Here is a 25,897-nt window from a genome sequence, read left to right as displayed (position 1 = left end):
TTTAGAAATTCCTAAAACTAATACAATATTTGGTTAGGGTTCTAATCTGCATCTGAGTAAAATCTATATTTTAAGTTTGAGAAGGTAAGTGGTACTTGATATTTGCCTTGCAATTGTGTGCATGGTGTATTTATTGAATGACACCATTCCACAAGATCATCTTTGTTTTTATGTAGCGCTTTCAGATTTTAAAAGGTATGGCTTTCTTTTCTGGCTTTTCCCCCCACTATTATTCTTTCCCTTTTTATTTTTTCTTTCTTTTACACAAACGGAATGCTTTGGTAAAAGTCTGAAAGTTGTTTTCTCTCAGCTCCTATTTGCATATTGAAACTGCTCTTTTTTTTTTTTTTAATAAAGAAACAGTAAATTATGTAATGGATAAATGGATAAATTGTGATACTTTGGTTACTGATAACTTCAAGTCCTGTTAAAACTATTCAACCACAGTTCCTGATACTTCAAAGAGATTGTACAGCTACATTGTATCAGAGTTCTTTAAGAATGTGTAGCTGTCACAGAATCACAGAATGTTAGGGATTGTAAGGGACCTCAAAAGATCATCTAGTCCAATCCCCCCGCTGGAGCAGGAACACAGGAAGTCCTTGCAATGTACTATCCAATTCTTTACTTGTGAAGTATTTTAGCAATAGAGAGATCATAGATGTAAAACTATGAAGAGCATAGTTAATATAATTGTACTCTAAACAGTTACCTTTTTTAATTTCAAAGTTAACCAACTTACAACTAGGAGCATGATACAAATAACCAGTTTTCTCTTTTGAGGAAGCCAAGTTGTTTGATATTTTTCTCTTCTTCTCCATTGTTACTTTGTTCTAGGTTGATGGTCTAATATGGTAGCTAAAACTGGGGACAAAGATGTCACAGTGTGTGATTTTATTATCTTTACCATTTTACATTCAGGTTTTCTAATTAAAGATGTTTATACAGCAGTACATACTTTTTTTTCCACTTTGCTTATGTTTTGTTTTATTCTGCACTGGTATCTGTTGCTTAGTGTATAATTACATGCAAGAATTTCTGAGATTATAAATATATATTATTACTAATAAATGCATGTAAAAAATTCAGATTGAAGTGGGATGTGATAGTCAACATTGAAATGTATACGTTTTCACGCTATTTATATTACTTGATTTTCCCTAGTGCCTTTCCGGCTTTTGTGAACCTAATTGTCCTGTTTGGGTGGGCTCGATTTTAGAGAGCCTTTCCCATATTCGACACAGGGCTGAAGGGAATGCTTTCATTCACAGATGAAAAAGGTCTGTATGCTCTAATGAAAATATCAGGCTGAGGTAAAATATGGAGTGTTTAATGACAAGGGACAGGTTCAATAAAAACTCTTTCCTTTAGAAGAGCCTTCCGCTTATAGCCTCCCTCTCAAGGACTGCAACATTTTGGTTTCCTGGAAGTAAAATTTAGCCAGGAGCAATTTCAGTTTGTTAGTTATGGAGACCTGTCTTCTTCTTTGACTCTGAAGGACACTGCTTTCTAATCAATTGAAAATAAAAATAAATTTGAGAGGAACGTAGCTTTTTTTTATGCAACCATTGTTGGCTTTGGGGTCAGGACACACAAGCACCAATTTCAGATAATTTTGGTATTGGTGGTTTTGGCTGGAATTAATAAGACATTATGAAATGCTTAAAAATATATGATCTGCATGTTCTTCGGTTGACCGTCTGCAATCCAGTCAAATAAACACGCTCCCAAGCACATACTCCACTCCTCCTCGCTGTGTCTCTAACAGGCATGTGGTTTCTTTCTTCCTGAGCCCAGTAACAAAATGTTCGTTTATTCAGAGAGCTCCGATGATGGAAGTTTGGTATTTTGGGGAGTGGGGGAAGAATGAAAACCATAATGTCTCAATTCTAGTGAGATGGATAAATGGCTTTCCAAATTTGTCTTTTCCTCCTGGGTTCCCTTAAACCACAACTCTCCAGAGATCTGAGAGGTTAACGAGTGTCTGGTCTATAAGCAGAATAAAAAAACAAGCTGTTGGGCTGGAGTAGAAAATTCATGTTTCAAGTAACTAAAGCTTGGCTATTGTGAAAAGGAATTGATATGCTGTCTGGTCCTAGAAAGGTAACTTTTACTGCAATTTCAACATATTTGAATGGGTACTTAGAACTGATATCTTTAAGGTAGTATGCATAATTTCTTGTCCTGTCCCTCCAGCATCTTCCAGAGTTTTTAGGAGGAGTTTTCAGAATATTTTATGACATAGAGTTGTGTACTACTGGCTCTGTATTGCAGTAGCTATCTATCAGTCTCTAATTGCTGCTGACAAACTATATGTCCAGAAGCTGTGTAAAATATATTTGAATGCTTTAATGAACAACTGTAAAACCAAGTGATTTTTTTTCTTCTTTTTCACACCCAAGTCTAGATAATTTAATACATCATTCCTAATCCATGAATTATTTACTCAATTATATGTTGTTTGTTTCTTGTGATTCTATAATCATTTTATCATATTGAGCATTAAATAGGAAAAATAGCCTTCTAGTGGAAAGCACTGAATCTTCAGTCTAAAAAGAAGTGCAATTTTTTGTTCAATAGTGCAGTTACTGGGATCCAGACAAAACTCGATGAAATGGATAGGTAGCCAAATACTTTCTCATCAAATAAGCCTTCTAAATTCATTAAAGGTCAGGATCTATTTTTTATGAGGCACCATACTGTGCACATACAGCCAATATGAACATTCAAAAATCTGAAAACCCAAGTGAAGGCCAGTACATCTGGTCTTAAATTACAGAAGAATTTCCTCTTGACATTCTATGATTTGACCTTGAGGGTAGGGTGGCTGACATTTTTTTCATCTGATTTGTTGATGGTAATACCATGCCATAATGAAAATAATGGTTTGTCATATTTTGGCTGTTAGTAAATACAGATTGTGCTTCCCTAATTAATCTGTGAACTTGCTTTTGGGCAGTGTGTACAAAGCTCCTGAAGAAACATTTACATTTAAAGAAAAGTTCAGGATTTCCTCCATAACTTTCTAGGCATCGTCAGCTTTGAAATAAATTGGTTATGCTAGTTAAATGGTATTAATGTGTTTTTCTGGGATAAGTGAATTTCAAGTGCTGAGTTCCTGGCTGATTCCTCTTCCGTACAGGCCTCTGCCATGTCAGGTTCCAGCCTTGCCTGCCAGCTGAGTAGCGGGTACTTTATCCCTTGGATCGTGCAGCACAACATGTTAAGGCCCATGGAACTGTCAGCTCCTCCATTTCAGCCTGGTATAAATCTGTTCTTTAACGCTATCTGATATCTGCAGGATTTATTCCAGAGAACAGTCTGATGTGTCCACCCTGTATTGTCTCATTGAGCTCAGATCCATCTTTGAGAATTATTTGGATCAAGGTGTTCTTTCTGCCTCCCTTCCTCTCCCAGTACTTTTAAGACAGTGATTACATCAGGAGGAAGGTTTGGCCTTCCTACCCCTGGGTAAGTCTCTGTGCTGCCCAACCTTGCAGGTTCCTTAGGCCTGACTGGGTGCCATTAGCACCTGTGCAGGTGGTTTTAATTTCACTAAATGGTAGACTTAGGTCATCCTCCTCCTGTCCTGTAGGACATAAAGCACTGAGAGGATATGAATTCACTTTGCAGTTCAGTTTTTAAGAAATTTGTTGGCATTTTTTGAAGGGGTGTATATACATTTTCTTGTCAGTCACCAGATCATTCCTAGCTCACAAAAAAAGGATAAAACTTAACATTGTTACATGTTCTTGATAATTAAGCAAAAATGTAATTCTAAACTCACAGATTATGTGAATCAGATTTCTACTATCTGTCTCTTGGTATTACACAGAACTCTTGTTAATTAAAATGTAGCAGATATGAACAAATACAGGCTTTAAAGAACAACCATACTTCATGAAAACCCAAATGGAATAAATTTATGCAAATTTTTCCTCCTTTTTGATTTGGACTAGACACAATGCTAGCCAGGAGGTAGTTTTGGGATCAACTGACCTTCCAACCCTTACTCAGAGAGATTCTGTGACAGCTGGCTATGCATTAGAAAACAGGATATACATATACAATAGATACTTCACTGTACATCACGATTTGTTAGTGATGTAATATTCCAGTAGCAATTTTAATTTCCATCAGCTTTTACAGTATGCTACAGAAAACAATGTTCCACAAAAGCTGCATTCTGTGCTTACTTGGGGAGTGGTGATTTTCAGCACAGTATGTGCAGTTACTGTAGACACAAGAAAATATTTAACCCTGGCAGATGCTTCAACAAAGAACAGCTCTTGTTCTTATCATGTCATAACTCTCCCTGTCCAGAGAGCTTTTCCTAACTTCCCTGGATACCTGGGAGAAGTTCCAAAAATGACCTTTTAGCTAGGGTTTTGTGACTTATAAGTGAGGGGAAGTTTCTCAGGGAAGGGGGTTTGGTTTGAATTTTAGCATTCTTTTCAGGAATTCAAAATTCATAATTAAGCATTCCTGGGTACATCTACTTATAGGACCTAAATAATGTATGAATTATGAATAGATGGATGACCATTTAAAAAGTGTAAATTTACCTCTCCCATTTCTTAGTTTTCTTGGATTTGTGAGATTTTAGAGTTTTAGCATTCTTACAATGTAAGCTGTGAGCCACGAGCCAACTGGAGACGGCACTGCCTCTAGTTTTAGTAAAGCCATTTTTTCAAATAAGTGTTTACAAGGTCTCACTAGCTTCATTTTTGCTTAGGTGTGCGGTGTGGCATGTTGAAGCAACAATAAAAATAATGTACTTTCTGACATGAAAACGATTTGTCTCAGAAACAGATATCTCCATTGCTATATGAATTGTTCAGGTGTGTTATTAAAGAAGGAAAATGCAGGTTTTTCCTCCATCCAAAATATAATGTACATTTATGAATACCAGAATAATTATGTGACCTTGTTCTAAGATTTTACATGGCAGTTCTCATAGAGACCGAATCTGGCTTTCTGGGTAGTGGATGTTTATGACATTAGATACAATGTTAAGGAATTACTATTTCTATGTTTGACCAGAAGAGAGCACTCCTTACAGAATACTTGTTACCATAACATTTGCAAGAACTAAGCTTGAAGAGACTTGGACATTTGGGATGGATAAACATATCCCTTAATAGACACTTAGCCATCTGTTCTATTTGTTTTCACTTTACGGTTTAGTTTAGCATACATTTATTATGTTCAGGTTAGACATATTCACTACCTTCACGTCTTTAAAAAAGATGAACTATTCGACTGTGTCTTCTTATATAATGTAAAAATGCTCTGCAGTTTTGAACAGACAGCTGGAAAAAATTCCTGAAAGTCGCTATTTACAACCAGCATTAGGCAGTCTCCCAATTATCCCAGTATTTCCTTAACTGCAAATTGAGATTTGTAGTGAGAGAAAGCCATTATATGGCTTGAGAGTTTTTAATAGAGGAAAGAGGACTCCCTACATCCTAACATTTCTCTGTGATCCATCAGGAATATTATTCTCCAGACACACTTTCACCCAGTCTTTACTGCAGAAACATGAGGTGTCAGTGGAAGATGAAACCTGCTTATTTGTACTCTCTTGCCTGTTTGGCAGAGAGCGGCCTTGGTACCTTCGTGGAATGCCAGAAACTAAGTACAGTGAAGACTGGACAGCTGAACGTGTGCCAACAAACTTAACCACTAGATGTTTTTTGCAAGGATTTTTAGTTCTTTTTTTCTCCCCCCAAGATTGGTATCTGAGTTCAAACTCCTTTCCTAAAAGCTGTCAGGGAGATTAATGGAACTGTTGACAACATGGTGTGGTTCCTGTGAGGAGATCTCTCCTGAGAGCAGAAAACATTGAGGGCCAGATTTAAACAAAACAATAGGAGTACATTCAAGGGGAAGAACAGCTTTCTTTTCATTTTAGTGTCTTATTTCATGAGCCTGAGAAATGGCAATATTTTTGCTTTTTTTCCCTCTTCTGGTTTTTTGGTTTTTTTTTTACTTCTCCCTCAAGCTTTTTTTCTTTTGTTACTTGCTGTGTTGAAAACAGTTTCTAACTCATCTCTCCCCAAGAATAAAAATGCCCAATTGCTGTAGTTCATTTCATAGTCTCATTGTTTAATAAAATTGCTATTCTGCCTTATTCATGTTTCGCCCAATAGAAAAGGAAAGGGGATGGGGTGAGGGTAGGGACCTAAAGACGGACAGAATTAAGAATTTATTTAAAAAAAAAAATCAATACATGTGGATTTTTATTAGTTCTCTGAATGTGGTAGCAAATGTTTCGGCATTTCCTGAAAAAAGTTTCATCTGATTGATTTCATAATAAACCTAATATACTTCATTCTCATTCAGTGTTATTCCTTAATCTTGCTTACAAAGCTGCCCAAATTGCCATCACCCTAAAACTATTTTTTTTTTCCTCTCTATAGGAAACAAGGCTCTTCAGCTTTTAATTAAAACTTTTCCTATTAAATTTTACTCCTTGGGTAAAATTTACACACTTTTAAGGCATATCAGAACAACTACTCTGAGACATGCAAATATTAGCTGGAATTGAAGCTTAGGCTGCAAATCATGTATCCAGTAATGACAGAAGGTTGTAAAATACTAAAAGTCAGCACCAGTCCTTTCTGCTGTTGAGTTTTGTTTGAGGTAGGCTCAGATCTGAATGCAGGTGGTGGGAAAAACTAAGCAGATTGGCATCACTTAGTCTTTTACTGAGGTTTAAAGGAGGATGATCTCCTTAACGTTCTGCAAAATGTCTATAGTCAGTTAAAATTCATCAACAAATTCAGTTTAGGACATTGTGGTGGTTTTGTTGGTGGTGTTTGAATTCTACCCAAGTCTTGGTATCTTCAGATGTTTTGCCAAAGCAGAGCATGAAAAGCAAGGAAATAAAAGCAAAAGGAACTGATGGTCCCAACAGCAGCTGCCCGTGCCCTTCTAGTGCACAGCTTTCTTCCCCATGCCAGTCACCACGCAAGTACTTTTCTCTTCCTTCTTTTGAAGAATCACTGAGTATTCTTAAACTGTAAATGATTTTCATATTGTAAGTGCATATGTATTTATGTTCCAGTGCTGTGGAACAATTATTGCTTTTTGCTGAGGTACTGGTCTGGTTAAAAATGGCAAATGTTGTGTTTTCTGTAAATAGGACTAAATTTCTGAATTATATTTTGTGATTCATTCAGGACATTTAAATGAAAGACAGCCTATATAGCTCCACAAGTATCTCATAACTAACTCATAGATAAAATAGCAGATTAAATTCATTATGAGTACATATTAGTATATGTCAGGAAAAAGTCTTAAATGTATGTACACACAACAGGATCTCATCTAGCTATATTACCATATGACAACAATCTTTGAATCAGAATAAATATTTTCATGAAAATATCATTGGTTAGCAGAACTATTAAAAAAAAAAAAGAAGTTGAAAAAATATTAAAGGACAAAGCAGAAAATACCACTATGCCATTGTATACATCAGCAGTGCATTCACCTCTTGAATAATGTGCAATGATGCGAGCTGTCCACCACAGAAAGGATATGGCAGAAGTAGAAAAGGAAGAAAGTAGTAAACATGAGGACGAGCTTCTGTTTAAACAGACATTACATAAATCTAAACACTTGAACATGGAACAGAAATGAGTGAAGACAGGAGCTGGGGAGTATTTTTTCCAGCTTTGCAGGCTGAGAACAATAGATGATCATTTTGGAATAGTCACAGCTAAAGAAAAACAATAACTCTTTTTCTCTTTCCTTTGAACTCGTTCAGGCTTTTATAGAAACAATTGGAATTTCATGCAAAGAAGCAAGAATTTCTCAGATTGTGAAGAGTTTCCACTTTGTCATGCTTTTGGTTATTTATGCCAATGCATTTAAAGGGTATTTTTTCCAAGAGCTGTGGTGCCATGTTGCTTATTGAAATATTATCAGTGTAAGAGTGAAAACAGACAAGGAATCTTTTCAAATATTTCATTTCAGTATTTTTAAACTCGTGATTTTCTGATGATGATAGTATCTAAAATTCCAGTTTTTATCTTTTTCTTTTCAGTATTCTGATCTTATCAGTTGTATCTAATTGGTTTCATGTTCCATACGTGCACATGAATTGAGATGCTGCCACACACCTGAGTCATTCCATTCTTCCTGACCCTTTTCTTGCTGATTTGTTTTTAAGTTGCTGTTATTGTATCCAAGTCATCTTTATTTCCTGTTTTCAAATGTGTCCTTATATTTTCAGATACAGCAGTAAAACTGATCTCTGCATTTACTGGTAAAGGTATTGAGAAGAACAGAAACCAGTTTTTACTGTTTTAAGCCATACATTTTCCTAAATTAATATGTATATGTTTGGTTAGTAGCTGAATCCAGGTTGTGCCAAGACAGATCTTTTCGTTGAAATTAACTTCACTTGGTGTATCTAGCTTCCACGGGGATTGTGGCTGTGTTGGGCTGTTTCTAGACAATGTGAGACCCATTAATAATTTAATTTTGACATGTAAAATTATTTTGATAATCTCTATTTTGAAAATCTAGAAGGGGACGTTAGAGACTAGAATGAATGTGTAAGACTGGATGTGATTGCAGGAATTCCCTTTGAAAATGAGAGAATGGGCAAGATTCAATGAGATCAACTTCTGGGTAAACATTTCCTAAGTAGTGTTATATCACTGGCAATTTTTGTTGTATGTTCAGCTATGAAAAAGAGTGAACTTTCATAGCTGGCTGTCCATATGTGCTGCTTCTGTGGTTCTTTTTTGCTTAATGATCGAAAATGAGAAAAGAAAGGTAGGTCTTAAAATGACTGTGATGTATTAGTACAGTGATGGTGATAGGACTGGCATCGGAAAGCAGAGTTCAGACAAATAGGGCTGTGTCAAGGGAATAACAAATGGGTTCAAGCTTTGTTAGGTTCAATTCAATAGGGCAGTTAGTTAGAACTGCCACTGTTTTTTGCTGTAATCCCATATCAATTTAGGAGTCTTGAGTCATAGCATTGATTTATGTGTGAAGAAGAAATCTTTTTACAGTAGCATTTTCCCAGTTAGCCTCTCAAAAAAAAAAAAAAAAAACAAACAGAGAAAGCAAATGAAAGAACCAAAAAAAACCCCCAAGCAAACCAACCAACCAACCAAACAAAACCAGACACACAAAAACACCAAACAAAACCCCAACCCCATTACAGACATCTGTTGCTTTTGCTCACTTGGGAACCCTTTCACAGCTATATTGTCAGCCTTGGGTCTCATTCCTATAGTCCATACAGTGACCCACTGTGGTTATATGGAAGCACAGTCCCTATAGGTTTTAAAAAATACAAATGTGGTGATTTGCAAAAGCTGAAGCAAAATGTGAAAGCTGTTGGCACCCTGCATGAGCTGCTAAATAGTAAACCTGGTTCTTAGTATTGGCAAGGTACTTCAGTCTGTCTAGGTTTTTGCTAATGAGAAGTGCCTGTACAAAACCAATATACCTATGGAATTGCTGTATTGGGAGCACCAAGCTTAGAGTAACAGGGAATAAGTGTCACAGAAAAGTAGAATAGTTCAGGTTGGAAGGGACCTTCGAAGGTCATCCAGTCCAACCCCCTGCAATGAGCAGCGACATCTGCAACTAGATCAGGTTGCTCAGAGCCCCGTCCAGCCCGGCCTTGAATGTCTCCAGGGATGGGGCATCTACCACCTCTCTGGGCAACCTGGGCCAGGGTTTCACCGCCCTCATTGTAAAAAATTTCTTCCTCATGTTTAGCCTGAACTCCCTTGCTTTAGTTTAAACCATTACGCCCTGTCCTGTCATAACAGGCCCTGCTAAAATTCTGTCCCAATCTTATAGGCCTCTTTTAAGTGCTGAAAGTAAGCATGGCAGCTCTCAGGAAGAGATGTTGCCAGTTTCTCATAGGAATAATCATTTCTGCCTTTACCTTCTAGGCCTGTGTCTATAACTGTTTGTCCTTTTCCTGTCTTCTCATTCACTTGTCATGATGTAATGATTTCACTGTTTAAGAAATAATTGGCTCCAACTTCAAAACACTTCCAGTACTGTGTTCTTCTGGTGTATGAGTGCACAGAGGCAAAATGTGCTGTTGCATTAATTAAAGGGCTAGGTGAAAATTATCTTTGCCTACCTAGGTGACTGGCTAGTCCTAAAACTATTTTTAACAGTTAAAAGAAGCATTTAATTGCCTTCTCAAACTGTTAACTAATCTTTCGCAAGCATTAACTAGAGAAATCCACCTTCATTCCAATTCAAAGAGTGAAATTAGACCATAAAGACCTTTGTGAGTTTAGCTCAAGACACAGTTATGAAGAAGTTTGCCAGGATACCTCAGATTTAATTGAACCTAAATGTTTCAGTGAAAACATATACTGTTTCATGCACTTACATAAAACTTCATGGCAGATTACACATCTCATGAATGCAGGATAGATAAAATCGATAGATCCTTTTAACATGCATCACTTGGACATCCTACCACTTCCTTCCTGAAGTGAAAGAAAAAGCCCAGAAATGTGTGTCAGTCACACCTCCCTTGCCTTTCAGGCTTTCACACAGACATATATTGGAATGAGTCTTGCATACAAATCAGCCACAGAATCATAGTATGGGTAGCAAAAATGTTTATTGTGCCTGAACTCTTGGCACTCCTGTGATGTGGAATGGGTTTTTCATTTCCTTTGTGCTGCCACCAGTGAGCATAAAGGCAGAGCTATCTCCTCTATCCCAGTTTAATTCCATCTCTGCCCTGGAGTTTCATGCACATGGGACTCAGGAGGAGAGGGGAGGAAGGTTATGGAGATATTTGGGTAGGTAATACATCTTGAAGAATCCAGTTACCATACAAGTAAGTTAATATATATTTTTTTTCCTTTCTGAATAGTCATCTGTATAAGCTACATGAAAGGAGACTGCCACCGTTTGTCATTCTGCAATTTTATCAAAATAAAGGAAGAAAAATTTGCCCTCAGTGCCATGTTCTAATGTATATATGAAGCAACTCTAGTCTGCTGCTTCAGAGATCAGTCACTGCAGGAAAAATGTTATAACTGTAGTTATAGTTAACAGAAGTTTTTCTCCAGAGTTTAATGCTTATCACAGTAAAGAGATACTACTTCATGTAACTAAAAAGAGGAAAGCAGCAGCAGCACAGGTTGAAGGTCAGCATGAGCCTCTCATGTTTCAGAGTTTAGCACCAAACAACTGGAAAAACATGCTGGTTTGCTTTTGTTTACTTTTTTCTGTTAGTATGTTTTGTTTGAAACAGCAGCTTGTATTTAAAAAAATAATAATTCAAATGCTTATCAATGATTTATGAATCAAAGAGGTAGAAACAAAATAATTATTTTAAAGTGTCTTGAGACTATTCTGCACTAGTGGAGGTGCTGTGTTGTGAAGCAACAACCTGCTACTCCTGCCAGGCATTTGTGTGGTTTCATAAGGTGGTTACACACATTGTGACACTTTTACAAGTGTAAACTTGGACATCTTTTAACTAGGTTTGCCTGAGGCAGAAAGCGAAAAAATGTAGACTAATCTCTCCTTCCTGGATGGGTTATTAGTATTAGACTAAAGTTAAAAGATCGTAATTTCTAGGCAGTTGGTTGTAAGTCAACACTTGTTTGGTTTTTGTGAGGGTTGGTTGGTTGCTTGGTTTTTAACCAGGAATGTTTTATTCTGCATTATTATTTTGAAGCAGTTTCCATTTTACATGCGGCTGTTCAAATGAACCATTCCCACTTCTGTTGTTTGAAATGGAGAGCTACTCTTCCACACTTCTTTGGCTACCCATTAATAATATATCAAGAATTACAGTCAGTATTTATTGTGTGATGCAGATGGGCAAGTAAATAGTTTTCATGTCTGGAATGGTTAATATTATCTGTTGGGGTTTTTTTGTTGTTGTTGTTTTTTGGGTTTTTTTGCTATTCTTTTCAACAAGTCTTCAATTAGCCTGATCATAACCATAAAGTAGTTTTGGAAGATACTATCAGTGTTTCAGAGAGATTCAAAAAGTATGCAAACATGTTCTGCAACTCCTGTTTTTGAAATGAAGATCTATTTGTTTCTTTAGAAATCAGCAATTACTTGCCCCTTGCCCTTTGATTCCGCTTTGGAAAGCAAATACCGTTGCCTGTGCTAGTGGCTGAACGTCAGCCGTTCTCTATGCAAGGCCAGTGGTGCCAGAAGTCTTGCAGTGGTCTGATACAAAGCTTTGCCTCTCTGCTGGAACATCTCATTGAAAGTGTCAGTTTTGAGGCTGCCAGAAATGGTGTTCATACAACAAATATCCTTGGTGATGTATCTCAAATGCTAGAAAGCAGGAATTAAGGAATCAGTCAGGTTCATTCTTTACACTCCAATGACTAATTTTTGCATTATGAAGGTTGCAAGGTCAAATTTTTTCCAAGTCAGTCATCTTTTTCCTTATTCTTTATATGGTGTGAAACACTCTTGAAGAAACAGTGGAAAAATTCAGTCCTAAATACAAAAGGATGGAAGACAAAGGAGTAAATCTGACAAAAAGTAAAATACAAAAAACCAAAGAGAAATGTTTCTTATTCTTCCCCTGCTGCTGGGGTGGCTAAAAAGCCCATATGATGACATAAATGTGCATTAATAGCTCATCTGAACCCTATGATCTAAACCAATCTGCAAGACAAGAAATGCAGAAATCTTCCATCAAGCTGCTCATTTTTGATGGATTTGTTAAGCAGTCATGATCAGGACTGCCTGCTTTGCAGTCTTTTGTCCAAGCTGCTACAGCAGAAACCAGAGATATATGTTTATTTTCCTAGCAGTATTAAAGTAAGGAGCGTCTCATTTACAAATAACAACACCAGTTTTGTATATCGTTTTTCTAAGTTACACTCTTTGTATAAACCAGTGAAACAGTATATTTTCTGAGGAGTAATATGGTTTTCTTCAATGGTCTTTGAATATATGAGGGACATCAGAACTTGCAACTGTGAAGATGCTCTTAATCGAAGAATAAATTTTAAGGGGGGTCTTGATACTTGCATGCCTGAGGTTCAGACAGCCGAGATGAACCCTTTGTAATTCCTAGGGAGTTTTTGATGAAAAATTTCCTTCAAGACTTAATCTGAACAATGGAAAACTCTATTTGGTTAATGTTTGCTTTTCTCCCCTTTGACCTGGAAATGGCAAATTCCAAACTGCAGCGCTGTGTTTCCCTTCTTACCTCATCTGCTGGTGAATGTGTGAGCAAATGGGCAATGCTGAATGCCTGCTGCCTTCCTGCCAGTTCTGGCTTCTCTGCTTCTTTGGAACTGCTTACTAATCTTTATTTACCGACAACCCTTGCTTATCTGTGCTGTATAATCTGACAGGACCGTGTACGTCCAACACAGAGGGCAAGCACTCTTGCTATGAGGTCTTGCTTTGCTAGCTTTCTCCTTCTCTTTACTCGTAATCTTCCTCCTACTCTTGCATCGCTTCATCTTTCCTTTGTGTGAAGATAATTTGCCTGCAGTTGCACCTTGGGAGGGAGAAACACGTTTTGGTTGGCGTAAAACTTGGTTGATTAAAAGGCTGTAGTTCCAATCAAGTCATCTTCACCTAGTCTCCCATCATTTTCCAGGACAATCTACGTAAAAAGGATGATCGGATTGAAGAATTGGAAGAGGCACTCAGAGAAAGTGTTCAGATAACTGCAGAGCGGGAAATGGTGCTAGCACAAGAGGAGTCAGCCAGGATGAATGCTGAGAAACAGGTCTGCAATCTTATCAAGTCACTGGTAGTCTTCTTAGGAAAGTAACCAGACAGTAAAGCCTTGTTTTCCCTCCTTTGCTGTGAAACGCAGCTCGTTTTGTTTGATGATCCTGTATATCTGCTCCAACATTGGGTAGCAGAACTCATAAAGTCTGCAAAGCCTTCATGATAAGTTGTATTTCATAGGTAAGATCTTCTTGAAATTAAAAAGGACCATAAGGTACCCTGAGCTTTAAAATATTAAGTACTAACTCTTCTGATCTGTCTTGCCTGTCAAAGCTGTCTTCCTATGTGTAAGCATACTTAGGTTCATTGTGTTGTTCATGGAATGTATTTATTGGCATGGTTGTGTTCATGGACCACAGTCTGGTTTACTTGCAAAACAACTGGATAAAGACCCAAATCCCTTGGCTTGAGCCAAGCATACACACAGAAAATACACTGTTGTGTGCTGAAGCCACAAGTGTAAACATTTATGCATTAATTGATTTTATGCCACTGATGAGACACTCAGAAGAATCCTGTACATACCTGATGTTTAACTCACGTAAGTAATCACCAAGAAAACACACTGAAAGTAGAATAAAATTCTGTGAGATTTTGTTAAGCAGGAGCTAAACCTGATGTGCTTACTGTGCTTTTTGTGAGCCTCTTCAGTGTTCTTCACTGTTCCTTATTTGACCATAACTAGCAAACAGGAGCAGCTGGTCAGTTGCATTGCAATGGAGTGATCTCCTTTTTGTTATTTAAATTTTAAAAGTTCTGACTAAGTGCACTTTAAAATGTTTTAAGAGGTTTTTTCCGACATGTGTCCTTATGTCGCATACTTTAATGAAAGGGAAGATACAAATACCTTAGTAATAATCCAAGTTTTCAGGAAGAAAGCAGCTGTTTCTCTTTAGGCTAGAATCAAGCTCAGCTGTTTGCTGACAGACATATTGAAGGTAATTCTTGCTTCTGTACCCTAAGATCCTAGACAATGTTATGAAATTCACTTTCAAAAATGCCTTCTTTTGAAACGTCTTGTAGCCTTCAAAAAAATGCCTGAAGTAGCAATGTTCATCAGGTAGTGAATACCACATCAAAGATTAGATCTTCTTGAAAGGAAAATACATCTCACAAAGGAGCGGGTTCTATGCTGAGATGCAAAAGTAAACAAAATAGTGTATTATTTGATGCCTAGGATCTCATAATTTTTATATTTCTTTGTTACAAGATGAAGTGACCATTGTTATATTCTTTGAGCATCTAGCAGCCTATAGAATTTACCCTTTTGTGATGTCTGTGCTCGAAACAGAACAAGACGCATAAGGCTTGATGAATTTTTTGAGGGAAGGTTTTGAAGAAGGTAGTGTGTTAATTTTGTAGGGGTTGTAAGTATCTGAAGTGTGGGAAGTAAGCACAAAGATGAACATTTACAGATTTTATGCATGCCTAAAGAAGCTTGTGTTAGAGGATGATCACAGGTCATCTCAGTATTGGAAGTGAAAGGTGGTCGTAGTACAGTTTGCAAAGGATGTGTAGCTTACATTTGGTGCACTAACAAAGAGGCAGGATAGTAGCATTAACATGATCAAAACTGCAGACAAGGGGGTTACTACACAGATGAGCACAACCTACACAAGAAATGTTTTTGCATAGATCCAGACACTTAAGAAATCCTACCAAAGAACTGCAGTTACATAGAAGCAATCAGAAATGTCTTATATCAGAGATATTCCATTGAATACATTCTGCTAGATTTTTTTAAAATAACCTTTTAAAGGAGGTTTTGAGTCAAAGATGCCATCAAGATTAATGAAAATGTGGAAGTTCTGTCCTAGATGAAAAGAAATTAAGTAGTGAGGAAGACTGCAGTCACAAGGTGGAAAGGACGCCGCCTTTTCAGACTGTCAAGCATGAGCTCCTCGTAGATGTCTGTCCCCTGTGAGGTCTTAGCAGCAGGTTTGTTCTGGAGAGGAGAAGAAATAAGTCTGGGTTAGTAAAACAGGGAACTGTTGTCATAGGGAAGTTTTGTTTACAAAGAAAGTAGTGCTTTGGAAAAATGCACAAATTTCAGGTTTTGCTGTAAGGAGGCTTTTCAAAAGAATTCACCAGCAAAGCCAAATGAGAGGCACATAATGAGATCAGACATTCAGAGCCTGGTGAAAAAGAAGAATAGCTAGTGAATAGAGAGTCAGAACTGGGTGTACCATCTGAGAGATAAGGCAAAGCAAGGGAATGTGCAGCCTGAGGATCAATAAGCCATAAGGTTCAGAGAGAGAGACTGAGAGGAGGGGAAGAGAGCCACGAGGATGAAGATTTGTAGGAAAAGATTGGTGAAATATGGTGGGCAACAGTATTGTGAAAAAGAAATTAATTTGGATGTAGTATGTGTACAGAAGTGAGGAGGAGAAAGAAGGGTGGGTTGGAAGCAGCAGGATTGAAAGAGGGAAAGGTTAGCACCTCTACCGTCTATGACTGACAGCAGTGTCTTATTCCAGTAGAAGAACTAAACTACCAGCTCTGACCAATTATGGTTTTTAAAACATGACCAGCAAGATGGCATGAAAGAAAATAACCGCAGTGTCTTGTTCCAGACAGCACTGGGAGAGCTGCTGTGCCCCATTTTGTCCAATAGGATTTTGGCTTGCTATCAATTAAATACAGTCAAGTAACACAAGTGATGGCAAGCAGCTATTTTTCCAAGGTGAGGAAGAGACTTCCCTTCAATTACTTTAAAAGAATGCCCCCTTTGTTTTATTATGTTCTGTGGAGGTTCTTTGTAGAATTATGAAAGAGACCTTCAGATAGCTTTAGAGTTTTAAAATGCAAGGCTCTGTTTTCTATATGGTATTAATAGCATATAATTTTATTTTTACAAACAATAATAGGCTAGGATCATTCTTAGACCAAGTATGAATCATATGTATGATTTTTAAATGTTAATGTTGTCCAGACTGGTTACAATTTGCTTTTAATTGCATGCTTTTTCTTTCCTCTCTTCTGTTTATCTTGTTTTCTACCATTCTGCCACTTCACTGCCTGTCTGAAGCTGTTTAATGAATCAGTGCATGAGGTCAACCACTTTGGCTTTAAGTGGTTCAAGGTATGAGGACATCTCATTTGTGTGTACCTCTGCCCCGATATTTGATGTTGGTTTTATAGCCCTGTGTTGTGCAATCCTACCCTCCATCATCTCATGATGTACGGTTTCCATGTATTTTACAGGCTTCAGATTTGAATTACAGTGTCCCTGAAGCTACTCAGGATTTCATGGTTCTCAGATAACTGTTTGAAGATATCAGTCTGTTAACCGTGTTAACACACAATCTATATATGGCAAGATGCCTCCCGCTGACTGAAGCTTTCTCTTTATTTCAGGATCTTAGACCTGTTCTTTTGGCATCTGTCACAAAAATAAAGTTGAGCATTTCCCACTGGGAGCAGGGCACCCACTGACTTGGACACAGTTTTATTAACCTTATTGTTCTGTCTAACAGAAAGCCTGCCACATAGAAAGCAGATGAGGGAGTCTTGCATACATATAAAGACTGGAAAGTTCTTCAAGTTTGTTCTTTCTAACATATTCACCTGTTTTTGTTGATGCACCTGCTGAATCCTGTATGTAAATATTACTGTAAATGCCTTACAGCTGTGGGGTTATGGACAACTGTGGCTGATCCCACTAGTTCAGCCCTCTAGATTGAAGGTCGGAAGGTATATGGAGACTTCTTTTTAAGGACTCTCCAGAAGGCTAAAGGTAGGATTTCTCAGATAAACACTTCTATTATAAAGTTCTTTCTATTAGAGATGGCAAAAACAAATGTGGATCCAGGCGATTTTTCTGAATGAACCAAATCTGAGTTTACTTTAGTAAAACTATCGTTACATTCCTCAAGGATTGGGGGTAGGAGGAAGAAGAGGTTTTTTCCTACCCAAAAACAGAGTGGTTGTTTTACTTCCTAGGAGAAACTGCTGGAGATTGTCTTTGACAAAAAGCCCTGTCTTGCTCCCAAACTTTCTTTCACTGTCCTGGTGCATCTTACCATCCCTTCTCCTGTAGCAGGAGACAGGGTGTTATCTTATATGTCAACTTAGTCATAATCAGCACTATTCGCAGAGCAATGCTGAAAACGTGTTTTGATCTTCATGAAAGAATAAGGCCCTTTTTGTGGAACAAAGTGAGACAGAAGTTCAGATTCTGTGATTCAGTGTCAATCAATAATAAGTAGCGTCAGGTCCTTGGCTCAAGGACCACAATACTACAATAACTTGCATTTTGAGCCTTCATTATTGAAGGGCATAGTTCACAAATATGTACTGACCTGAGATACTTACACCCTCCCTCTCTTTGCTCATTTTCATCCCCATACTTCAGGGCATGTCCCTTCAGTTTTCCCAGCCTGGGTCCTTCTGGGACCATGTTGTGGAGTGGAGCAGTGACCTAATTCATGATAAGAATTATCTTATTTTGAAGGAATTTTTTCACTGATCTGGTTCATGGATCCAGAACTCGAGGCACATCTGAGGTGGCATTCAACTGTGGGGGCAGGACTGACAAATGGAGGCAGGATTTGCTTAGTATAATATTATTACTAAAAATATTTTTATGAGAAGCTGTTATTGTGGCCTTTACAACAGCCTGCTATTTCAATGAGTGAGATGGTGCACTGCCTGACTGCCACATATGTTTATCTTATTCTCATTTCCTTCAAATCTGAAAAGCAGTAGGGTTTAGAATTTTAAATAGTATTTCCATTGATAGCAGTATAGCTCTGTTCTCTCATCAGTATCAACTCCTGCTTAAACACACTCTCACTCTATATAGTATCAGCTGACATCTAACTCTTTACCCTAAAATGGCAAATAAGCACATTAAACACTGGCCATTACCTGTTCATTCCTCCTTCCTTAAGTAGTTACTTAAACTGAAATTTCTGAGTTAGACATCTGGTCTTGACACCTCTCATCAGCTTTTTTTGAGCTTATGGTTCTCATTAGGAAATCTTAAATGAGGTGAAATATGTAGACCTATAAATAGCTGTATCTATATTAATACACTGTATCTTTTTATCCTACACATAACAGATTCCTCTGCTTTGCCTTTTGAGAAAAAATAAAATATTGAAAATTGTAATAGTAATGTATTGTTTAAATGTATTTTCTTATGCTAATTCCTTCCTGCCACTATCTTTATAAGTTGTTTCAGCAGGATTTAATATTCTTACAGGCGCATATTACATGTAAAATATGTTGATAACAAGACTCCTGAAATTCTCTATCGTATGTGCCTAGTTTGAAATTTGTATCTGTTTGTTAAGGAAAACTAAATATGAAATTGGTTAATAACTCAACAGAACCTCTTCCACAGTTCTCTCCTTTTCCCCTATCTCCTGTTCAACAGGATTTACCTATTGTAAGTACAAGGTTTACAGCAGTTTGTCTATAGAGTACAGCCTCTAAGAGCCCTTTCTCTTACCTGTAAGTTACTATACAGTAATTCTACCCAGGTTTTGAATGGCACCTCTCATTTGCACTTCCATCAGACCACTGTTTTGGTCCTGTTTTAATTTTCTAACATTTATTGCTTAGACTGCCTTTTCTTGTAAGAATAGAAACTACACTGAAAACAGAATTATTATATATTGGACCCTATCTTATCAAGTATCTTCTAAAAGCGCAAAATAAATTAAAACATGTACCTTTTGTGCTGAGCATTCTGTTACTGAAATAGATCTAAAATATTTTCTAAAATATGTTGAGTGTTGGAATTATCTCACAGCACCATTTCTGACAGATTAAGTTACTTCCTACAGGTCCCTGAAAATGGAAAATATAAAGTGGGATTTCTCATGAACCACTTACCTATAGGTGTTTTCTGAGCACTGTAGAAATGTCAGGATCTTGACTGCTCTGTAACAGATGCTAAACAGTTTGCTTTTAATAAATGTTTTTTGTTTCTTCTTCTGTATGTCTTAATAAGTTTGAAAAGGTTACATTTTAATTTCTTTCACTGATATAAATTGTTTTTAGAGCTTTTTAACTCAGTTGTCAGCGTGAAGTGTAGTCTTGCCATTGATTTTCAAGATACCATTTTTTAATTTTCATTCTTTTGTCTGATTCTTTTCCTTTGGTTAGAGAAAACATTTTGGCAAGGTAGAGTTGACTGTGCCCTGTGTGTCAATGAATATGTTTGCAGTCATTTTTAGAAGCACTGCTTCTCCCCAAAGTTACTACTTCTCTCCAGGTATTTAAATGGATTACATAGCCCCTTCCTTTAGAAAAACCCAGATTTGTATTTAGTCACACTCTTTACATGGGAAGGGTGATCGTGGTGCCAGTTATAACATGTAGTTCCTTCTGTATTCAGTAACATATTTTTAAAGAGGTAGAACGGAGTGGAATTTTTCTTCTTTTCTGTCTTAGATGTGCTCAGCTGTGCCTAGATGGGGGCTTATATTGTTTAGGGTTCTTTTGTCTCCAGTAAAGAAGAATGAATAGGAAAAAAAAATTAAGAATAGATATTTTTCTAACGTTATAGGAGAAAAAAAGTTCTAAATATTTTGTTTAATTGTTGCACTTGTTTAAGGTTGCAAAGTGGGCAAAATTTGATGTCTTTTAGGAGAACTGGGGACACTGAAAGGATAATTAACTTCTGTTCAAAATATACGTTGAGCATTTCTCCACATAAGTCACCTTTAGATTTAATGAAATAAGGAATACTGATGGAAACCATTACATAGAAATGTTGTGGAAATGCTGGTTTTAAGGTCATTTTGTCTGGATTTTTATCCCTGATTATTGTTTAATAGATGAATATTGATTTCACATTATGCCTTTTATTATAGTAAATTATTCTAGACAAAGTCTCTCTACCTGTTACATTATTTTCTCGAGTATCTACCTCTAGGTGGTATTTTATTTGTTGTGGCTCAAGAGAAAAATCAAAGTCTTGCGTTACCTTTGAGTCTGGTTTGAAGGAGAAAGTCATGCAGATTTGGTTACATGAATGCTTTCTTGGAATTGTACGGATCCAGCCAAATACTTGTGTTAATATTTGTTTAAAGCTAGTCTTGTGCTTTTTTCATTTTGAATTTCTTTCCCTTTTTCCAGCTGTGTTCTTTAAGTGTGATCTTAGATGTGTGATACAATAATATGTAGGTTTAAGCATTAGAAAAGTTCATTAGACTTGTACATTAGATCCATAAAATTAACATATAAATTCCTTTTTCTGACATAATCAATTTTTCCCCAAAATCCATGAAGTGCAAGAAAAGACATTGTGTTCCTTTCCAGACCATTATCCTATACAGAGAAACACAGAAAAGTGACACACTTGAGGCTCATTAAATTGAGTATGCCTCTTCTTTTTCAAACATTTCCTATTCGCACAAAAGCTGCCAGACTTTGCTGTACTGCTCTTTACCGTCACATTCCTTCAAAGCCTTCACCGAGTTTCAGCTTGAGTTCAGCTGGCTCAGTATGGCGGGATTACTTTTTAGTTATTGTCTCTATGTTGTGCTGCTTGCTTTCTTTTAACTACAATGCTAGAGATTTTCTTCCACAAGTTAGCGGAGGTGGAAACTTTCCTGAGTTTGCCAGTGAGACTGTTCATCTTCAGTTAGCCACATGTTCAACTTTTTCGTGGCAATGCGTGTGCTTTCACATCATAACTTTCATGTATTTATGTTCGTGACCCTTAATGTCTTTTGGGGAAAGAGTGTTAAAGTTGTATGTGGAATTAGCCTACCATTTTTTCACTGCTTCTAGTGAGTTAATACATCATCTCAGAATTTTTTGTCTTTGGAGAGTCAATCAGTGCTATATATACTGACAATCTATGCTGTGCCATGTAGCACAGCATTAAGTATTTCCTTTGAATATTATTCAATTATGTCTAAACTGTCTGCCATGGTGACATATCCTAGTTAACCTGAAACTGTCTAAAATGCAGCAAAATGGAAATCAGAACGATCTACAGAAAGCTCATGAAAAACTGCTGAAATCCTTGGGCCATTAGTCTGAGCCGAGTCTTCCTTTGGCCCAATTGCTACTGCTGCCTTAGCAGCAATCACAGCGTAAATGGACCTTAAGAAAGGTCAAGTTACTTTGAAGAGGTCTGTGTTTAGAGTTGTGGCTGGAGTATCATTAATTAACCATAGTTCCAGAGATTTTGTTTGGATGTAGTAAATTGTGATAAATGAGTGTGTGCAAAACTGTGCAGAATGTGCTAAATTCTGGACTCTCTGCCTCAGTAGAGATTTTTAAATGGTGATTGAAATCCTGGTTTTTTTCCAAGATTGTTGTCCCTTGAATTGTTTGTTATCCCTTGAAGTAGTGATTGCTGCTGTGTTCCCAAGGAGCTGAAAAGATTAATTGCTAGCCACAGAAGATAAACACAAGATGGTTTCCTAAGACTGCACAGCCATGTAAAATAAAACAGGATAGCTTCCTTTGATATGGTTGCAGGGGTTAAAAAGTATAATGAGAATACTGCATTTGTTAATGGTTCCACTTGAGGGAAATGCAGGAATAAAATTGTAACTTGTTATAGTTTTCAGATACCAGAGACTACCAACAGCTGTCTGTCCTCAATAGAAATCAGAATTCAGTTTTTCCAGGCCCGGCTCAAATATTTTGTATGTGTTAAGCAGAGACAGTTATTGCTTCCTTCTCAAGAGCTCTTGTCTCAGCAGTAGGCTGGTGCTTATTTATATGGCTTATGGCCCTCATTTAGGAGATACAACTGTCAAAGCTACCTCCAAACATCCTAACGGGACACAGCTGTGACTTGTTCAGTCCTGAAGTCTGGTGGCTCGGGAGTTTTCCCTTTTCCAAACACCTGTGAATTTGGATTCCCCCTCCTTCATACAAGAGCTTGGTGCTCTCAGAGTATGAGCAAAAAGCACTCTTGACTGATGCTCAAGTAACATACTCCTTGACAAACAGTCCTGTATTTCTGTTTCTGCGGGTTCTGCAGGAGTAACATTGTAATGTCAGATATCATCTGGTCAAATATTAGTGGTTTTTGTGGCTTACAACCATCAGTGGAGACAGTAAAGAGCAACACGGAGCATTAACTCCTCTTCATTATCAGATGCTTTTTTTATAATGAAAGTCTTCATTGCGAGACCAACTCGTGGAAACAAGAGACATCAGCTAAGTATCTCACTTTCACTGTGATAAGAAAATGTGCAGCTCTCCTGCAGCTTTTAAGACCGTGGTCTTTTGTTCCCTCTCTTTATCATTCTCCTCTCCTTTTTGCCAGTTAATAATGTAAGAATGGGAGGGTGGCACCAGTTCTGTTAAGGCACAGAAACACTGGATTTTATCAGGGATGCTGAATGTGCAAAACCTTAACAACCTAAAAACCAAAGGCACAAAGACTTAAGAAAGCCACACACTAATGTAAAGTAACACAACGTTCATTCCTAAAATTACTGCTGTATATTAAGAAGAACAGAAGACCCTGCCTTTTCTCTGGAGAACTGGTAATCCACCAGCCATTTTCACAGCTTTGACACTAACTCTCCTCTATATTGTGAACAAAATACTCCTCCCTGTGCAGAGTCTGCCACAGTCCTCTAATGCTACACACAGCTGACTCTGGCAAAAGGTGCGCTGTAAATCTGGCGTCTTCTTTGAGATGGAGGTAAACATGATGTATAGAAACATCTTAATTGTTGCACAGTATTCTGCTGTGTTTATTTCTGAGTGTGTTTAGGTAAGATCTGCAAATAAGGAATTCCAACATGTGAAGAAAAAAAAAAAAAGAGAGTTTTTCACTTGTCTGCGTAGGATCCTGTGGCAATGTTCATTAGCAGTGATCGAACAGAACAAATGTAGCAGTTAGGGTGATATGGATAGCGTAGGGAAAACCACTCTCTTTAGGTCAGGGGTGTCAAACTCATTTTCACTGGGGACCACACCAACCTGTCTGCTGCTACATTTATACAATCCTAAAATTACATTAGGCCCTTGGAAGGTAACCGCCAGGCTGGTGTGGCCCCCGGTGAAAATGGTTTTGACAGCCCTGCTTTAGGTGAACATCTGTTCACCCTGCTGTATCTTTATAGTGCCTGCCAGAACAAAAATGAAGGTAAAGAATCTCAACCCCTTATGTATCTACTTCAGCAGGATTAGTGATGTCTCATTAGAGAAGCCAGCAGCCATGGTGCATTCCTCTGGCTTCATTCAGGCACATGGATCCTCAGGCACTGGTGGTGGATAAGAGGGGCTTGAATCGGAGCCGGAGCTCCGCTCGGTGTGGTGGGGCAGAGCCAGTCTGCTTTATACCCTTCTGCTGGCAGCTTGGCAGAGCTTTCAGCTCTTTTCTTAGTGGAGGGCTGTCCTTCCAAACCAGAAATTACATTTTATTTTTATCAGGATGGGGTGGGGGGAAGATTTTTCTTGTTAAGGCTCACTTGTTTATTTTCCTCTGATATTTTTAGCTCTCAAAAAGCTATGCCTAGGAGCTTTCCTAATATCTATAAGGATGTGAAAGTTGTTCCCTTAATTCAAAATAGCCAAGAGTTTAGTTAAGCATCTTGGATATAGTATTTAAGCATACCTAAAGCCACCCTACTGCTTTGACGAAAATGGGGCTATGATGAAACCATAATTCATTTCCCTCTTATTTTGTGTAAAGGTTTATTAGCTTGTGATTTAAGCAAACCATCTGGTCCTGCTGGCAATTCAAGTTATGTCAGACTCAATGCTTTTCCCCTGTAATATGTTACTTGAGGCAGTTAAATTACATACTTAAGTCCCAAGTCTGGCCTGTGCTTTTTCCATGTCTTAACATCTGTTCTGGGAAATTTTTCTGGGATCCAAACACGTTTGCATGGAGCCAGAACGCTTGTCTTTGTCTTTCTTTTCATGTCTATTTCTTTTCCTTCTCTCTGTCCTGCAGTCTAATCAGTTCAACGAAGTAAAAGATAATGCAGAAATTTGCAGTCCCTTTATCATTTCAGTAATGTACACAGTGAAATGAAAAGTACTTTAAAAACTCAAGAGCTGTAGAAAAGTAGGAGACTGTCCTCTGAGAGAGTGAGTGACACTTTGAGAAATGTTCATTATTTTTTTCAGTCCTTGTAGTGTTTTTACTACTGACTTGTAATTGCAAGTTCTTTTGTTTTGCTGGCCTAATTTATTTTGAGCAAAAGTACAGATTTCTAGTACATTGTGTCATGTAATGCTGATTTCTTGTTTATAGAGGAAAGGTCTCTGTTTAGAAAGCCACTAATTTTAAATATACAAGTTTGCCTGCTGAGGTGGTTTTGAAAATAAGATCTCTAGTAGCTGATTTATACAATGATCATTGAAAATGTCTTGTTTGTGTTGATATTTGTATTCTCTAAAATGTCATCATTTTGTATTCCGCTTGGAAGTTTTGAGACACAATAATGAATATAAACACATATCCCATAGCCCAGTCTGTCTGGATGTATATTGAAAGAAATACTTTTTCTTTCCTTCAATCAGAAACATAAAAATGTGTCTGTTTTCAGGCATGTAATTAAACATTAAATTAAAAGTTTCCCACATATTGCTGCACCTCGAGTACTGTATCTTCAGCTTAGGAGCAGAGTTCTTAGTGTAATAGTCAAGTCGCTTTGTAATGCCCTTTGAGACTTCCAATTGTGGACCAATATGCAGCCGTTTGTACTTTATCAAAAGAAAAAAAAAAAAAAAGAAAGAATGAGGAAGGAAAACTAACAAGACTAACAGATACCTTGGACCATCTGGATGGTTGAAACTTTAGCTGAATCAGTGAAAAAAACCTCACAAAGTTCAACAAGACCAAATGAAGTGCAATGGCCTGCACCTGGTTCAAGGCAATACCCAATATCAATACAGACTGGGGAATTAGTAGATTGAGAATAGTCCTGTGGAGAAGAACTTGGGGATACTTGTGGCTGAAAAATCAGACATGGGCTGGCAATGTGCCCTTGCAACCCAGAAAGCCAGACGTATCTTGGGCTGCATAAAAAGAAACATGGGCACAGATAGAGCGAGATGATTCTCCCTCTCTGCTCTGGTGGGAACCCACCTGAGGTACTGCATCCAACTGTGGAGCCCCCAGCATAAGAAGGACATGGACCTCCTAGAGCAGGTTCAGAGAAGTGCCACAAACGGCTGAGAATTTTATTATTTCAGCCTGGAGAAGAGAAGGGTCTGGAAAGAC

General features: G+C 37.6%; 1 protein-coding gene across 8 annotated transcripts in view; it reads left to right on the top strand.

Annotated features, from left to right (window-relative positions):
- ERC1 (ELKS/RAB6-interacting/CAST family member 1) overlaps positions 1-25,897 on the top strand; it is a 289,471-nt gene that overhangs the window by 155,961 nt on the left and 107,613 nt on the right. For 6 of the 8 annotated variants that reach the window (XM_082042957.1, XM_082042956.1, XM_082042955.1 and 3 more), the window contains one exon: positions 13,598-13,729. The exons of the other annotated variants lie outside the window; for them this stretch is intronic. In XM_082042957.1, the coding sequence (XP_081899083.1) occupies positions 13,598-13,729 (132 nt within the window). The remainder of the gene's footprint in view (positions 1-13,597; positions 13,730-25,897) is intronic. 8 annotated transcript variants of the gene reach the window in all.

The sequence above is a fragment of the Streptopelia decaocto genome, assembly GCF_964273445.1.
Source record: "Streptopelia decaocto genome assembly, chromosome: 1".
NCBI classification, from domain to species: Eukaryota; Metazoa; Chordata; class Aves; order Columbiformes; family Columbidae; genus Streptopelia; species Streptopelia decaocto.
This window is presented reverse-complemented; position numbering and strand designations above follow the sequence as displayed.